Source organism: Temnothorax nylanderi, unplaced genomic scaffold, assembly GCF_030848795.1.
Source record: "Temnothorax nylanderi isolate EJ_2023f unplaced genomic scaffold, tnyl_v1.0 TNYL_tig0017_pilon, whole genome shotgun sequence".
NCBI classification, from domain to species: Eukaryota; Metazoa; Arthropoda; class Insecta; order Hymenoptera; family Formicidae; genus Temnothorax; species Temnothorax nylanderi.
In genome coordinates, this window is record NW_027249079.1 from 788,030 (window position 1) to 806,605 (window position 18,576).

The 18,576-nt window shown below is 41.9% G+C and overlaps 1 protein-coding gene and 1 pseudogene across 3 annotated transcripts; both read right to left on the reverse strand.

Annotated features, from left to right (window-relative positions):
* Positions 1-8,099: 8,099 nt before the first annotated feature.
* On the reverse strand, positions 8,100-9,854 carry LOC139768624 (probable ATP-dependent RNA helicase DHX37). 3 transcript variants are annotated; one of them, XM_071699003.1, is made up of 5 exons: positions 9,647-9,854; positions 9,369-9,570; positions 9,094-9,305; positions 8,917-9,014; positions 8,100-8,237 (listed from the first exon to the last, which is right to left on the reverse strand). In XM_071699003.1, the coding sequence occupies exons 3-5, from the start codon at positions 9,294-9,296 to the stop codon at positions 8,173-8,175; spliced, it is 366 nt and encodes a 121-aa protein (XP_071555104.1). In that variant the 5' UTR covers positions 9,297-9,305; positions 9,369-9,570; positions 9,647-9,854; the 3' UTR covers positions 8,100-8,172. The 3 variants fall into 3 exon arrangements, with proteins under 3 accessions (XP_071555104.1, XP_071555103.1, XP_071555106.1); XM_071699002.1 differs by having other exon boundaries at positions 8,100-8,252; XM_071699005.1 differs by lacking the exon at positions 8,100-8,237 and adding an exon at positions 8,534-8,855 and having other exon boundaries at positions 9,647-9,853.
* A 5,312-nt stretch (positions 9,855-15,166) lies between these two features.
* On the reverse strand, positions 15,167-18,425 carry LOC139768628 (NADH-ubiquinone oxidoreductase 49 kDa subunit-like; annotated as a pseudogene).
* Positions 18,426-18,576: the final 151 nt, after the last annotated feature.

The following is an 18,576-nucleotide window of genomic DNA, read 5'->3' on the forward strand; positions in this document are numbered from 1 at the left end:
CTTAACCCTTTAGAAACAAACGATTTAAACGGAGGTACAAACGGGTACAAACGATTCTCCTTCGAATGGCGTTGGGCGTTTTCCAATATCTTAAAGTTGGGGGCTGGCGTTTTTTTCACCCCCTCTAACTCCTTAACCCTTTAGAAACAAACGATTTAAACGGAGGTACAAACGGGTACAAACGATTCTCCTTCGAATGGCGTTGGGCGTTTTCTGATATCTTAAAGTTGGGGGCTGGCGTTTTTTTCACCCCCTCTAACTCCTTAACCCTTTAGAAACAAACGATTTAAACGGAGGTACAAACGGGTACAAACAATTCTCCTTCGAATGGCGTTGGGCGTTTTCCAATATCTTAAAGTTGGGGGCTGGCGTTTTTTTCACCCCCTCTAACTCCTTAACCCTTTAGAAACAAACGATTTAAACGGAGGTACAAACGGGTACAAACGATTCTCCTTCGAATGGCGTTGGGCGTTTTCTGATATCTTAAAGTTGGGGGCTGGCGTTTTTTTCACCCCCTCTAACTCCTTAACCCTTTAGAAACAAACGATTTAAACGGAGGTACAAACGGGTACAAACGATTCTCCTTCGAATGGCGTTGGGCGTTTTCTGATATCTTAAAGTTGGGGGCTGGCGTTTTTTTCACCCCCTCTAACTCCTTAACCCTTTAGAAACAAACGATTTAAACGGAGGTACAAACGGGTACAAACGATTCTCCTTCGAATGGCGTTGGGCGTTTTCTGATATCTTAAAGTTGGGGGCTGGCGTTTTTTTCACCCCCTCTAACTCCTTAACCCTTTAGAAACAAACGATTTAAACGGAGGTACAAACGGGTACAAACGATTCTCCTTCGAATGGCGTTGGGCGTTTTCTGATATCTTAAAGTTGGGGGCTGGCGTTTTTTTCACCCCCTCTAACTCCTTAACCCTTTAGAACAAACGATTTAAACGGAGGTACAAACGGGTACAAACGATTCTCCTTCGAATGGCGTTGGGCGTTTTCCAATATCTTAAAGTTGGGGGCTGGCGTTTTTTTACCCCCTCTAATTCCTTAACCCTTTAGGAACAAACGATTTAAACGGAGGTACAAACGGGTACAAACGATTCTCCTTCGAATGGCGTTGGGCGTTTTCTGATATCTTAAAGTTGGGGGCTGGCGTTTTTTTCACCCCCTCTAACTCCTTAACCCTTTAGAAACAAACGATTTAAACGGAGGTACAAACGGGTACAAACGATTCTCCTTCGAATGGCGTTGGGCGTTTTCTGATATCTTAAAGTTGGGGGCTGGCGTTTTTTTCACCCCCTCTAACTCCTTAACCCTTTAGAACAAACGATTTAAACGGAGGTACAAACGGGTACAAACGATTCTCCTTCGAATGGCGTTGGGCGTTTTCTGATATCTTAAAGTTGGGGGCTGGCGTTTTTTTCACCCCCTCTAACTCCTTAACCCTTTAGAAACAAACGATTTAAACGGAGGTACAAACGGGTACAAACGATTCTCCTTCGAATGGCGTTGGGCGTTTTCTGATATCTTAAAGTTGGGGGCTGGCGTTTTTTTCACCCCCTCTAACTCCTTAACCCTTTAGAAACAAACGATTTAAACGGAGGTACAAACGGGTACAAACGATTCTCCTTCGAATGGCGTTGGGCGTTTTCTGATATCTTAAAGTTGGGGGCTGGCGTTTTTTTCACCCCCTCTAACTCCTTAACCCTTTAGAAACAAACGATTTAAACGGAGGTACAAACGGGTACAAACGATTCTCCTTCGAATGGCGTTGGGCGTTTTCTGATATCTTAAAGTTGGGGGCTGGCGTTTTTTTCACCCCCTCTAACTCCTTAACCCTTTAGAAACAAACGATTTAAACGGAGGTACAAACGGGTACAAACGATTCTCCTTCGAATGGCGTTGGGCGTTTTCTGATATCTTAAAGTTGGGGGCTGGCGTTTTTTTCACCCCCTCTAACTCCTTAACCCTTTAGAAACAAACGATTTAAACGGAGGTACAAACGGGTACAAACGATTCTCCTTCGAATGGCGTTGGGCGTTTTCTGATATCTTAAAGTTGGGGGCTGGCGTTTTTTTCACCCCCTCTAACTCCTTAACCTTTAGAACAAACGATTTAAACGGAGGTACAAACGGGTACAAACGATTCTCCTTCGAATGGCGTTGGGCGTTTTCTGATATCTTAAAGTTGGGGGCTGGCGTTTTTTTCACCCCCTCTAACTCCTTAACCCTTTAGAAACAAACGATTTAAACGGAGGTACAAACGGGTACAAACGATTCTCCTTCGAATGGCGTTGGGCGTTTTCTGATATCTTAAAGTTGGGGGCTGGCGTTTTTTTCACCCCCTCTAACTCCTTAACCCTTTAGGAAACAAACGATTTAAACGGAGGTACAAACGGGTACAAACGATTCTCCTTCGAATGGCGTTGGGCGTTTTCTGATATCTTAAAGTTGGGGGCTGGCGTTTTTTTCACCCCCTCTAACTCCTTAACCCTTTAGAAACAAACGATTTAAACGGAGGTACAAACGGGTACAAACGATTCTCCTTCGAATGGCGTTGGGCGTTTTCTGATATCTTAAAGTTGGGGGCTGGCGTTTTTTTCACCCCCTCTAACTCCTTAACCCTTTAGAAACAAACGATTTAAACGGAGGTACAAACGGGTACAAACGATTCTCCTTCGAATGGCGTTGGGCGTTTTCTGATATCTTAAAGTTGGGGGCTGGCGTTTTTTTCACCCCCTCTAACTCCTTAACCCTTTAGAAACAAACGATTTAAACGGAGGTACAAACGGGTACAAACGATTCTCCTTCGAATGGCGTTGGGCGTTTTCTGATATCTTAAAGTTGGGGGCTGGCGTTTTTTTCACCCCCTCTAACTCCTTAACCCTTTAGAAACAAACGATTTAAACGGAGGTACAAACGGGTACAAACGATTCTCCTTCGAATGGCGTTGGGCGTTTTCTGATATCTTAAAGTTGGGGGCTGGCGTTTTTTTCACCCCCTCTAACTCCTTAACCCTTTAGAAACAAACGATTTAAACGGAGGTACAAACGGGTACAAACGATTCTCCTTCGAATGGCGTTGGGCGTTTTCTGATATCTTAAAGTTGGGGGCTGGCGTTTTTTTCACCCCCTCTAACTCCTTAACCCTTTAGAAACAAACGATTTAAACGGAGGTACAAACGGGTACAAACGATTCTCCTTCGAATGGCGTTGGGCGTTTTCTGATATCTTAAAGTTGGGGGCTGGCGTTTTTTTCACCCCCTCTAACTCCTTAACCCTTTAGAAACAAACGATTTAAACGGAGGTACAAACGGGTACAAACGATTCTCCTTCGAATGGCGTTGGGCGTTTTCTGATATCTTAAAGTTGGGGGCTGGCGTTTTTTTCACCCCCTCTAACTCCTTAACCCTTTAGAAACAAACGATTTAAACGGAGGTACAAACGGGTACAAACGATTCTCCTTCGAATGGCGTTGGGCGTTTTCTGATATCTTAAAGTTGGGGGCTGGCGTTTTTTTCACCCCCTCTAACTCCTTAACCCTTTAGAAACAAACGATTTAAACGGAGGTACAAACGGGTACAAACAATTCTCCTTCGAATGGCGTTGGGCGTTTTCCAATATCTTAAAGTTGGGGGCTGGCGTTTTTTTACCCCCTCTAACTCCTTAACCCTTTAGGAACAAACGATTTAAACGGAGGTACAAACGGGTACAAACGATTCTCCTTCGAATGGCGTTGGGCGTTTTCTGATATCTTAAAGTTGGGGGCTGGCGTTTTTTTCACCCCCTCTAACTCCTTAACCCTTTAGAAACAAACGATTTAAACGGAGGTACAAACGGGTACAAACAATTCTCCTTCGAATGGCGTTGGGCGTTTTCCAATATCTTAAAGTTGGGGGCTGGCGTTTTTTTCACCCCCTCTAACTCCTTAACCCTTTAGAAACAAACGATTTAAACGGAGGTACAAACGGGTACAAACGATTCTCCTTCGAATGGCGTTGGGCGTTTTCTGATATCTTAAAGTTGGGGGCTGGCGTTTTTTTCACCCCCTCTAACTCCTTAACCCTTTAGGAACAAACGATTTAAACGGAGGTACAAACGGGTACAAACGATTCTCCTTCGAATGGCGTTGGACGTTTTCTGATATCTTAAAGTTGGGGGCTGGCGTTTTTTTCACCCCCTCTAACTCCTTAACCCTTTAGAAACAAACGATTTAAACGGAGGTACAAACGGGTACAAACGATTCTCCTTCGAATGGCGTTGGGCGTTTTCCAATATCTTAAAGTTGGGGGCTGGCGTTTTTTTACCCCCTCTAATTCCTTAACCTTTTAGGAACAAACGATTTAAACGGAGGTACAAACGGGTACAAACGATTCTCCTTCGAATGGCGTTGGACGTTTTCTGATATCTTAAAGTTGGGGGCTGGCGTTTTTTTCACCCCCTCTAACTCCTTAACCTTTAGAAACAAACGATTTAAACGGAGGTACAAACGGGTACAAACGATTCTCCTTCGAATGGCGTTGGGCGTTTTCTGATATCTTAAAGTTGGGGGCTGGCGTTTTTTTACCCCCTCTAATTCCTTAACCCTTTAGGAACAAACGATTTAAACGGAGGTACAAACGGGTACAAACGATTCTCCTTCGAATGGCGTTGGGCGTTTTCTGATATCTTAAAGTTGGGGGCTGGCGTTTTTTTCACCCCCTCTAACTCCTTAACCCTTTAGGAAACAAACGATTTAAACGGAGGTACAAACGGGTACAAACGATTCTCCTTCGAATGGCGTTGGGCGTTTTCTAATATCTTAAAGTTGGGGGCTGGCGTTTTTTTCACCCCCTCTAACTCCTTAACCCTTTAGAAACAAACGATTTAAACGGAGGTACAAACGGGTACAAACGATTCTCCTTCGAATGGCGTTGGGCGTTTTCTGATATCTTAAAGTTGGGGGCTGGCGTTTTTTTCACCCCCTCTAACTCCTTAACCCTTTAGAAACAAACGATTTAAACGGAGGTACAAACGGGTACAAACGATTCTCCTTCGAATGGCGTTGGGCGTTTTCTGATATCTTAAAGTTGGGGGCTGGCGTTTTTTTCACCCCCTCTAACTCCTTAACCCTTTAGAAACAAACGATTTAAACGGAGGTACAAACGGGTACAAACGATTCTCCTTCGAATGGCGTTGGACGTTTTCTGAATATCTTAAAGTTGGGGGCTGGCGTTTTTTTCACCCCCTCTAACTCCTTAACCCTTTAGAAACAAACGATTTAAACGGAGGTACAAACGGGTACAAACGATTCTCCTTCGAATGGCGTTGGGCGTTTTCTGATATCTTAAAGTTGGGGGCTGGCGTTTTTTTCACCCCCTCTAACTCCTTAACCCTTTAGAAACAAACGATTTAAACGGAGGTACAAACGGGTACAAACGATTCTCCTTCGAATGGCGTTGGGCGTTTTCTGATATCTTAAAGTTGGGGGCTGGCGTTTTTTTACCCCCTCTAATTCCTTAACCCTTTAGGAACAAACGATTTAAACGGAGGTACAAACGGGTACAAACGATTCTCCTTCGAATGGCGTTGGGCGTTTTCTGATATCTTAAAGTTGGGGGCTGGCGTTTTTTTCACCCCCTCTAACTCCTTAACCCTTTTAGAAACAAACGATTTAAACGGAGGTACAAACGGGTACAAACGATTCTCCTTCGAATGGCGTTGGGCGTTTTCTGATATCTTAAAGTTGGGGGCTGGCGTTTTTTTACCCCCTCTAATTCCTTAACCTTTTAGGAACAAACGATTTAAACGGAGGTACAAACGGGTACAAACGATTCTCCTTCGAATGGCGTTGGACGTTTTCTGATATCTTAAAGTTGGGGGCTGGCGTTTTTTTACCCCCTCTAATTCCTTAACCCTTTAGGAACAAACGATTTAAACGGAGGTACAAACGGGTACAAACGATTCTCCTTCGAATGGCGTTGGGCGTTTTATGATATCTTAAAGTTGGGGGCTGGCGTTTTTTTCACCCCCTCTAACTCCTTAACCCTTTAGGAACAAACGATTTAAACGGAGGTACAAACGGGTACAAACGATTCTCCTTCGAATGGCGTTGGGCGTTTTCCTGATATCTTAAAGTTGGGGGCTGGCGTTTTTTTACCCCCTCTAATTCCTTAACCTTTTAGGAACAAACGATTTAAACGGAGGTACAAACGGGTACAAACGATTCTCCTTCGAATGGCGTTGGACGTTTTCTGATATCTTAAAGTTGGGGGCTGGCGTTTTTTTCACCCCCTCTAACTCCTTAACCCTTTAGAAACAAACGATTTAAACGGAGGTACAAACGGGTACAAACGATTCTCCTTCGAATGGCGTTGGGCGTTTTCTGATATCTTAAAGTTGGGGGCTGGCGTTTTTTTCACCCCCTCTAACTCCTTAACCCTTTAGAAACAAACGATTTAAACGGAGGTACAAACGGGTACAAACGATTCTCCTTCGAATGGCGTTGGGCGTTTTCTGATATCTTAAAGTTGGGGGCTGGCGTTTTTTTACCCCCTCTAATTCCTTAACCCTTTAGGAACAAACGATTTAAACGGAGGTACAAACGGGTACAAACGATTCTCCTTCGAATGGCGTTGGACGTTTTCTGATATCTTAAAGTTGGGGGCTGGCGTTTTTTTCACCCCCTCTAACTCCTTAACCCTTTAGAAACAAACGATTTAAACGGAGGTACAAACGGGTACAAACGATTCTCCTTCGAATGGCGTTGGGCGTTTTCTGATATCTTAAAGTTGGGGGCTGGCGTTTTTTTCACCCCCTCTAACTCCTTAACCCTTTAGAAACAAACGATTTAAACGGAGGTACAAACGGGTACAAACGATTCTCCTTCGAATGGCGTTAGGCGTTTTCTGATATCTTAAAGTTGGGGGCTGGCGTTTTTTTCACCCCCTCTAACTCCTTAACCCTTTAGAAACAAACGATTTAAACGGAGGTACAAACGGGTACAAACAATTCTCCTTCGAATGGCGTTGGGCGTTTTCCAATATCTTAAAGTTGGGGGCTGGCGTTTTTTTACCCCCTCTAACTCCTTAACCTTTTAGAAACAAACGATTTAAACGGAGGTACAAACGGGTACAAACGATTCTCCTTCGAATGGCGTTGGACGTTTTCTGATATCTTAAAGTTGGGGGCTGGCGTTTTTTTCACCCCCTCTAACTCCTTAACCCTTTAGAAACAAACGATTTAAACGGAGGTACAAACGGGTACAAACGATTCTCCTTCGAATGGCGTTGGGCGTTTTCCAATATCTTAAAGTTGGGGGCTGGCATTTAAATCCTGTCCTACTTAAAACTTCAGAGACATGCAAAAATTTGAAAGGTATATGCATATAGTATATCTATATAATTGTCAAGATTATTGGTAAATTGTATGACAATTTGTAATACAAATTTTTCTTAGAATTGGATCTAAGTGATTCTGGCATAGACGACGAAGGTTTTTCGTATCTCGAGGGGCTAAATAATTTGGAACACTTAAACCTTTCTCATACTGGTATAACAACCGAACGTCTTTGCAAAATACTGCAAAATAATCAACGGATTCGTCAGTTATCGGCAAACTTTGAAGGCTTTATAGACGATGCAGTTCTAATAGAGTTGGAAAATTCGTGTCATGACTTGGAAGTAATAGATTCCCCTAAGAGCAAAAAGTCGACTTTAAGTCGACTTGAAGTCAACTTCTACCGAAACTGACTTGGCAGAGAAGTCGACATTTTTAAGGACGAAAGTCGACTTGAAGTCGACTTGAAGTCGGCGAATGTCGCAAAAACCACCGACTTAAAGTCGACTTCCCGTCATGATGAAAAGTCGACTTCCCGTCATGACGAAAAGTCGACTTCCCGCCAACTTTTAAAGTCGATAAAATAAACCGCCGCGTACATGTGGAGGTCGGTTGTGTATCTTAAAACGAGGTAAAAATAACAAAAGTTAACAGATTTTATTAGATTTTGATAAATAAAATCGTAGATACGCTAATGAATTTTCTCACTTTTGTAATTTTTACCTCATTATTTCAAGATACACAATCGACCCCTTGCTGGAGGGCTAAAACTGATGCATTTCGATTTTTTTTCATATATAAAATAATTTAATTATCTAAAAAACTGTATAATTACATTCCTAATGTTTTATTCTTAATTACAAAGGCGGCCATATCTGTGCCACTTCTGCGTGCGCGGATTCCGGCAGCCACTTCTGGTAAGCTGACAATAACAGAACTAAAATTAAAACATTCCAGCGTTAATCGCGAAACAATATGCAAAATTAGCTATATAAATATATATCATATTATTATCATAATGTTGTAAATATATAATAATGTTGTTTTATATATATATATATATATATATATATATATTATTATAAATATATAATATCCACAGACTTTTATACTAGACCACTAACATCTATGGACGCACTGCCGAAAAGCTGATGCGAGTGCAAGGTGCAAGTGTTAGTGAAGGGTGCGGCCATATTGAATTAACAATAAGTCACTATCGGGTGTTCAGTTGCTCATGATGTGCGTTTATCTGCATTCGTTATTACAGTACATAACGAAGCAGGCGAATGTTTTTGTGTTAAATATTGGTACATGTTATCAATAAGTTTGTAAGTCATGCCTTCGACGTGTAGCGTACTTGGATGCCGAAATCGAACCACTACTCCTGTAGTATTAAACCCTTTCTTTTGGACATTCTGTATATGCCAGACTATTGTATAGAAATCTTGTATAAAACCACTTGTATAGAATAGTAGTATAGCATATCTTGACTAAAATCAACATGGCGGCAAGCATCACGGCCGAGATGTCTGTCAGCGGTCTAGTATTGTATAGAAGTCTATGATAATATCTAAATATTATTTTATAAATTAAAATCTCACATTTTTTATCCGAACCCCAGATTTCTAGCAGTTTGTGTTTGGACACGACTCCCTGCGACTGCAGCGTTTGTACTATTGCTTGAGTGCGTGGTATCAACCTGAAAAAATCGTATTGAATTGATGTAATCTATTCGATGAATCAACGTGAAATCAAAAGGAGATAGAATAACGATTTACCTGGCCCATGACTTGGTGATGCTCCCAGGTGTCGTCAGCAGCGACGGGACAAATCGTTTCAGCTTAGGGCACACTTGACCCTCCAAGAAGAAATACGCTAACCACTTGACACCGTCCACGGATGCTCTATATCCATCGATGGTAGTGCCCATTCGGCCTTTCCGAATGTACCAGACACGCGGCAAATGATCTTCCCGGTTCATTGATTATATCTATAAATATCTTTATAAATAAGTAGGAAAAACATTATAAAGCAACAATTGTGATAAAAATACCTTGGCGGTGGATCAACCAATGGTTCACTAAGATGGCATAGCATGGGCGAATTTCGGCAATCATTCGGGTTCTATCACCGTGACACCTCGCATGTACATCTTATTCGTTTCGTACACCTCTTTATAAACCACCTATTCCGGACTGATTTTCCGTAGAACGCACGAAGAATGCATGAACACAGGTTCCTTCATTTCTGGTGTTCTGAAAGATGATACAGAATGGAGAGGTCGCATTCAATAGGTCTTAATTATCGATGATAATTAATAACACACCATACCTAACCTGTAAGCATGTTTCCACTTGGCCTTATCCTGATCCTCTTTTACCTCGTCGGGCAAAACCTTTCTCGCGACTTGATCCGCCATACCTGCAAGAACTATCTGGCGTCTTATCGTGTCCTGTCTCGCGGCACGTATTCCTCGCACTCGCGTAAACTCTGGTCCACTCTGTCCTCCAGCCTCCTCAAGATTCGCTGCCATATTGATGATGCATGACGCGCGACGCGCCGCTTGACTGTTTTCCGTCTTTTTATAAGTCGACTATTTAGAAGTCGACTTTTAGTCGACTTTCCGCCATTTTTAGAAGTCGACTATTTAGAAGTCGACTTTTAGTCGACTTTCCGCCATTTTTAGAAGTCGACTAGAAGTCGACTTATAAAAGTCGACTTGCCGTCGACTTTCCGTCAACTGTGCTCTTAGGGTCAGTACTGTACGCATGTCGTCTTACATCTGAGGGTATTAATGCTCTCGCTAACTGTAAGAATTTACAAAAAGTGCAACTTGATCTGTAAGTGTGTGTGCTACATTTTCTTTTAAAACACACATTATTGTATTCTTTATTGAAATTTGTTTGCTTCTTTAGCGAACATCTTGAAAAAGTTACATGAATTTTTTCTTTGCAATTAAAATACTGTACTAATTACATCATTTTTGTTACAGATACGGATGCCCAGCTGATGATGAGAGCTTATTTAGATTACTTCTCTCTTATCAAAACTTGCAAGACGTTTATTTGTCCCATACTATCCTCACTGATCACCGGTTGGAATTACTAGCGCAGTGCAAAAACTTGAAAAATTTATGTCTTGCTAACATAAAACTTGATATACCTGATAATTGTTCCGTTATTTTGAAACAATGTTTTAAACTGCAGAATATTTCTTTCGTTTTCTGTAATATAAATCAATTGGTTAATCAATTGGTTAATCAATGGAAGGAAAGATATCCGCACGTGTCGGTCTATACATTCGGCGAATAATTGAAATAGTTTTTGTTTGATAGTTTAGGACAAATCAATTTACTTTTTATGTTTACTTACAAATTTACTTTGTAAAAATTATCTGATAAATTAGGCTCAAACGTAGGTATATGTTAATGTTTAATAAAAACGAAATATTCACATTTATTTATAGTTTTGTTATTTTCGAACCGTTTTATCTTTCTTTTCTTTTTTATAACTTGAATTTTTTGAGCGATGTTGTCACTTCTTTGTTTGAAATAATTGTTCAGCGAAATACTAGAAAAACTACTTAATAATATCGTTAGTAAATTTTTGTTATTAAAATACAAATAGTTGTTAAAACATAAATTGAAATTAGTAAAATTTAAGATTTACAATTTTTTAAAATGAAAGTATAATAAATACACAAATATATTTTACCAAAAAGATGTATTTAGTAATTATAATAATTATTTTAAACACTGCACAGATATTATGCATTTAGGCATCCTCGTCAATCTCGAGTAAGGTAAACGTACCAGTGGTCGCACACTTAAGCCACAATTCAGATTGTGATACAAATTTAGCCTATTTAGACGCATGCTTGGTACTAAATGACTTAAACCATCTTGAAGCTTAGGGTTTCTAGTTTCTAAAACATATGCAATGTTTATTTTAATATTCAGTCATTTATTATTTATGCCGCGAAAATGATAAAAAGATCAAATGTACCAGTGTCCACACAGCCTTTACTCGGTATATCCCACCCAGTGTCCGCATAACCTTTATGCTGGGTCTACAATGCGAGTCGCAAAGTCGTGAGTCGCAAGAATTGACCAATCACAGTCGAATTTGAGGAGAATAATCGACTGTGATTGGTCAATTCTTGCGACTCACGACTTTGCGACTCGCATTGTAGACCCAGCATTATTACTCGGTATTCTTCTTATATTTGCATTGGCTCCTGCCTCTAGTACGAGGACAATATGTTGGAGTGAGCGAGATGAGAATAACACATGCAGAAGGCTCGGGGGTGGGGATCTGATCGAGGATCGAGCATCGAGTCTTTTCCTTGCGCGCCGTTGTTCTTATCTCGCTCACTCCTGTTACTGTCCTACTCGCTCTTATTGACGACTCGCTTACTTTTATACCTTCTCTCTCGCTCACGTAACAGCTGATGTGTTTTAAGACCGACACGCTTTAGAATTTATGCAAATTATCACATTTAACATTTTTTATATACACCGGGATACACATGTATAATTATATTATAATAAACGATTTACGACAACGAATCGAGAATAATTTTATTCAATGCAACTCGCTATAACTGTTACTCATTATTACTTATAGTACTACTGTGACACTTATATATTATACTGTTTCTAACGCGACGATGTATGTACACGCAATTTTTTTTTTTTTTTAGCAGGGAGGGGAAAATGCCTGACAGTTGTACAGTTAAAATTTAAAATAAAGCCTTTTAAACAAGGAATTTTTGATACTTTGTCCCGCGATGTAGACCATGTTGAGCAACATTTCAGAAAGTCTGTTAATAACAATTCAACGTCAGGATTTTTGGGAGACAATGGTCGTTTTCCGCCATGTGTAACTTTTAGACTGTAAGAATTGCAAGCATCTATTACTTTATTCAGATTTTCTGTAAAATCAGCCGTTGCATCCCACGTATCTGTCCGTAATACTTTAGCATTACCAGCAGTTTTTATTGCGGATGCAAACGCAATTAATGACATTCAATCGTGTATGGCTACATTATTGGCCATCAAAGCAAATTCTAGAAAAGATAACGAATGAATGTATAAATGCAACAAATGAAAAACACTGTGAATGGCTAGACAAAAATAATGCGTGCTACAATAATCATCGACTGCAAGCGTTGCGATTTATGACGAAAAATAAAATTTTACTCTCGCACGAGATATAACAATCGTGCTATAAAAAAAGGCAATACCCGTAGAAAAATGAGTAATTTGTTAAACAAATAAGAAATAATTACAAGATTGTAGCAAGATATAGAATAAAAAAAACTGCAATACATAAGCGTAAAAAAGTAAGCAATAAAATAACATAGAACGCAGAATCATTTTAAAATATAATGTAAATAATGCTTTTTATATATTAATTTTGTAGAAAATATAAAATACAATACTTTTTTAAATCTATTATTGTTTTATTGCATCTTATCGTTCCGTCATTATGGACAGAAATACTTTCTACATTGTATCATGACATTGCATCCATTATGTCTCAATAGAGGCATGTATGTTTGCAAGTCATGTTACTTTGCAACGAGTATGGATTTCCAGTAATGAGAAAAATAAGCATAAATTTTTCAATTTCATATAGAAGACCGCAATCACAATTGAAATAATTGCATAAATCGTAGACTAGCAGGTCTTGTCACGGAATATATAAAAAGTTGTAATATGTGATCATGCTACGAAATTGTAAAATCATGCATTTTCTTGTTATCAATGATGCGTAATAAGTAATAAGATGCAAATTATAATAAAGATTTAAAAAAGTACATTTAGATTTATTATATGCTGCTATTAACATAAGCATATTAAGTGTTGTGCGCACGTTATTCTACAACTATAATAACTAAACTATTAAAAGTATTACTACTAAAAGTACTACTAAAACTAAAAAGTAACGTACACACGTACTATATATCATTGATTTTTATAAATCATTCGCAATAACAAACGTCGTAAAATATAAATATGAGAAAAAAAAAGACGTCAAAATACAACTGATATTTTTATTAAAGGAAACCTACATTTATGTATATTTCCCCGTGATGAAACCTGTTAGTCGACGATTTATGCAATTATTTCAACTGTGATTGTGGTCTTTACGTCATGCTCATTAACAGCAACACAAAGTATTGAAATAAAACTTGTAAGTTTAAATCTTTTTTCTGCGTTTTTTGATAAATTTTTTTAAAAACGCGTTCTATGTTTAAATTGCACATCAGCTAAATATAAATAGTTTATATAGCATAGCCTTAAAAAATTAGTTATTTCCAAATAATATACATATATATATTTTTTTTTGCTAAGATATTTATGTATTAACAACTATTTATATTGTTAGAAATCTTAATATTGTAGAATGAAGGGGAGGGGTTTTTAGTGGGTGCAAGCCCCACACTACCCCGCCGGACGGCCGACGCGGGTGTGCGTCAGGCATTTTCCCCTCTCTGCTTAAAAAAAAAAAAAATTGCGTGTACATGCATCGTCGCGTTAGAAAAAGTATGACCGGTGGACTACTGGATGCAACATATTGATATACATATATTGAAACAGTATAATATATAAGTGTCCAGGCAAGGACGACCCTCATGAAGGAGTGGGAACGTTATCTCGAGAATCCCACCCTTGCAGGGAGGAGGGTCGTCGAAGCCGTCCGGCCCTGTCTGCAAGACTGGGCAGACAGAAGGGGACGCGGTTTGTCCTTCCATCTGACGCAGGTGCTCACCGGACACAGTTGTTTCGGGGAGTACCTGTGTCGGATTGGAAGAGAAAGGACCACGCAGTGCCACCACTGTGACGCAGTCCTGGACTCGGCGCAACACACGCTTCAAAACTGTCCGGCGTGGGACGAAGAGCGCCGAGTCCTAAGGGACTGCGTCGGGCAGGATTTCGCGCTCCCGACCATAGTGGCAGCGATGGTCGGGAGCGACGAGAAATGGGCGGCCGTCTCCTCCTTCTGCGGTCAAGTCATGGCCTGGAAGGAGAAGGCGGAAAGGATCAGGCGCGGGGAACGACCTGATCCCAAACAGCCGCCGGACCAGGGCGTCTTTCTTAGACCGCGCGGGCGAGCCCCCAGGAGGGGGGAAGCCCGCGGGAGACGCCCTCCAGCGCCCGCTCGACCAAGAGCCTATACAGGCCCGCTCTCCGGAAACGGAAGCACCACCACATATTGCTGCTGCGGGGCAATTCGGTACGGGTTGGTGGAAGGTGGCAGCAGCGACTCGCTGCCACAACGCCCAACGCGCGCGTCCCGGAGTCCCGGGGGGTGGCAGTCTCCGGGCGCGCGCCTCAGAAGTAATTGCGCCTCTCCCTACGCCGGCCCGTAGTAAGTACATCGTGGGCCGGGGTACGGAGGGACGCGGAGGAGAGTCGACCCGCGGGCGGGGGATCCCAGTGGGTCGACTTTACCTCCCCCACACAGGTGGGTAGCCGAGGTGGTGGTGTCCCACCTCGGCCACGATTGAGGTGCAGCCCCTGCCAAACTGGCGGGGAGCTGATGCCCCTCTCCGACGGGAGAGGCACGAGGCGCACGCGCGGGGGGGGGGTGGCGGAAGGAGATAGTTTAGTTCCCGCCACCTCCCCAACAAGCGCAGAGGTGGACACCCGGTGGGGTTTTAGTCGGTAAGAGTCCGACATAACCGCCCGCTCCCTCACCCGGGGAGTGGGGGTATCCTATGAGAATTTCCCCACCGTTATAAAAAAAAAAATATATATATATATATATATAGGTGTCACAGTAGTACTATAAGTAATAATGAGTAACAGTTATAGCGAGTTGCATTGAATAAAATTATTCTCGATTTGTTGTCGTAAATCGTTTATTATAATATAATTATACATGTGTATCCCGGTGTATATAAAAAATGTTTAATGTGATAATTTCTAAAGCGTCTCGGTCTTAAAACACAGCTGTTACGTGAGCGAGCGAGAAGGTATAAGAGCAAGCGAGTCGTCAATAAGAGCGAGTAGGACAGTAACAGGAGTGAGCGAGATAAGAACGGCGCGCAAGGAAAAGACTCAATGGTCGAACCTCGATCAGATCCCCACCCCCGAGCCTTCTGCATGTGTGCCGCCGATAGCGCTTTTAGCGACAGGACCGAGAAATTGAAGAGGACAAAATTTGGGCCCCCTACCTTATCTATTATGTTAGCAAAACGTACTCATTTGTAAACGATAAATCTACCTTTCAAATAAAAAACTGTTTGATTTCGTAATTGAGAAGAAACAACTCTATCTCATATGATATTCAAATGAAAACCATGAAATAATTTTTTGTTTCAAATAAAATATTTCTAAAATTATATTCAAGGTGGAGTTGGCGCGATTTGGAATTCGGAATTTAGGTCAGCCATTTATTTCTTTATTACGCTTCGATCGACTCCGTAATAGTTATGGTATCCAGATGTAACGATACTTACAGAGATAAGTATATGCCGTTATGATATGCTGTTTCATTTTTTTTCTTTTTTATTGAAAGAAGAGATTTGCGAAATGGCGTCTCTCCGTTCTTACGCGCAACGAAGATGTCTTGTAATTCTCTCCCGTCGTTTGTCAATTGCATTTTGCATTATGGTTTGCGTGCGGAAGAATTGTGCATCTCTCACGGAGACTCGGAGAGCGAATCGCGTACTGCGACATAGCGTCGCACCGCAAGTTGTTACAGCGTTTTTTAATTAAAAGAACCCGGGATAAAAGAAATGCGGTTTTGTGTTCTTATCGCGCGTGAATCGTACACAATCTTCTGGCTTTAGGTAGCGGACGGTTTAGATGTAACAGCAAAGTTTCGTATATTCGGCATTCGAGAGTGCATCTCATTCGTCATGAAATTATAATCGTCACATTTCCATTTATTGCACGTGCACACGTAATATGCAATCGGCTTCGTAAATCCCTATGTATGTAACATACATAAACATATTTATATCATTTATTTTTTAAATTCATTTCTACGCTATATAAATTATCGATCGTTAGGAAATTATCTATCAATCTCGCCGAATACGAGCGTACCAATGATGGCGACCACGTCGGCGAGAAAGTGCTTGGGCCCCATGTACTGCAGGCCCGCCAGATGAGCAAAGCCCGGCGCTTTAATCTTGCACCGATACGGCTTGCTGCTGCCGTCGCTAACGAGATAAACGCCGAACTCGCCCTTCGGCGCCTCGATGGCGGTGTACGTCGCTCCCGGCGGCACTTGGAAACCCTGGGTGAACAGTTTGAAGTGATGGATGAGCGCCTCCATGCTGCTCTTCATCTCCTCCCGCCGCGGCGGCACAATCTTGGCGTCGTCGCATCGCACTTCCCCTTCGGGCATCTGATTCAAGCACTGGTGGATGATACGCAGCGACTGTCGCATCTCCTCGACGCGGATTAGATATCTGAAAACAAGAGGCATTGCGCCAAATAAGTTATAAATATTTAAAAGTTATATACATCGCGCGATGGCATTTTTCATTCATTTAGATGACTCTTTCGTGTATTATTACTGATGTGAAACGATAAAGTATAGTCGCAGAACAATAAGAATTAAATATTATTCTTAGCAAAGAATAATTGAAGGAAAGAAATTCCTTTTTAAAGGCTAATGCAAGTCGAATATAGATAACAATGCGATTAAAAAGATATGTAAACCTTCTTTTTAAACTAAAAGATTTTTTGCCGTATTATCTACGTCCGACCGGGTATTTAATTATTTTTTTTCTTTTGATTTCTTTGTAATCTATTCTTTTCCTATGTTTTAATACCTTTAATTCTTTTAAATGCTTTCATCTGTCATAACAATCGCCGTTTGTGCCAACTGGGATGTCAAAATCCACCAGGTGGTAAGCGTCGTAGGGCGCAACTTTCCTCAAATCCCATTTTATTCCAGAGCCTCGTAACATCACGCCACTGAAGCCCCAATTCAGCGCGTCCTCCACGGACACGGAACCGATATTGATCGTGCGCTGCCGCCAGATTCTGTTGTCCGTCAGCAGATCCTCCACTTCGTCCAGTCGTCCTGAGTATTTGGAGGCCCAGTCGTATATGTCGTCCATCAAACCCAACGGTAGGTCCAAAGACACACCGCCGGGCCTTATGTAAGCTGCGTGCATACGGGCGCCGCTCACGCGCTCGTAGAACTCCATCAGCTTCTCTCGCTCCTCAAACAGCCAGAAGAAGGGTGTAAGAGCGCCAATATCCAACGCGTGCGTTCCAATATGCCCATAATATGGTTCAGAATCCTCGTGATCTCCCCGAAAAGAACTGCAAGCGAGAAAATAGTTTCTATCAGACTTGGAGAACGTTGAATCACAAGTTGATGAATGTATACCAAAGAAGGTATTTATATTCTAATATATTTCGCGTTATTGAAAGGGATGCGTATCATTTTTACCTCAAATGTACTTTGCGCGCAGAGGCACGTCTATGTTCAGCAGCTTCTCGATCGCCAAGGAGAAGCATTGTTCGTTGCACATCATGGAGACGTAGTCCAAACGATCGAAGTAGGGCAGCGCCTGCATGTAGGTCTTGTATTCGATCAGTTTCTCCGTGCCGCGGTGCAGGAGGCCGATGTGCGGATCGGCGTTGAGCACGATCTCGCCGTCCAGCTCCAGGATCAGCCGGAGCACGCCGTGGGCGGCCGGATGCTGCGGTCCAAAGTTAAGCTTTATATTCTGTATGGTCTGCTCCGCCATGGGGCCCATCGCCAGGGCGGATTCGTGATGCGGCGGGGTCCAGTCGAGCTTCTTCGTGGCGTACGCCACCGGCCTCTCCAACTGCTCGAGGAACTCCTTGTCCGGGTTCCATTGGTGACCCTTGCGATTCTGGCTCAGGCTGCAAAACACAGGTGTTGTCAGTCGTGGCCCGTCACGCCGTACGGCAAAACAGACAGGTTTGAGGTTATGTCGTTACGTAACGTGTGTAAGCGAATAATTTACGAGCTACGTTTAAGTGCGATTAATTTGACTCACACGTTGGTAATCGCCGGCGCGTTATTCGCAGCCTGCCGGCGCCGAAAAATCCTGCGTTTTTACGCAGGACCGAGCCCAACACTCTAGCCACCATGATGCTCACATCGTCAATGCGACACTTGCGACTTGCGACAGCTCGGTCGATCCTGACCTAACCTAATCCAGCATCCCCTCTGCTGTGTGCTTGACCAATCGGATTCGACTGATTCGAGCATGCGCAACAACACTACATTTGAAATCATTTCGCAAGTGAGTTAAGC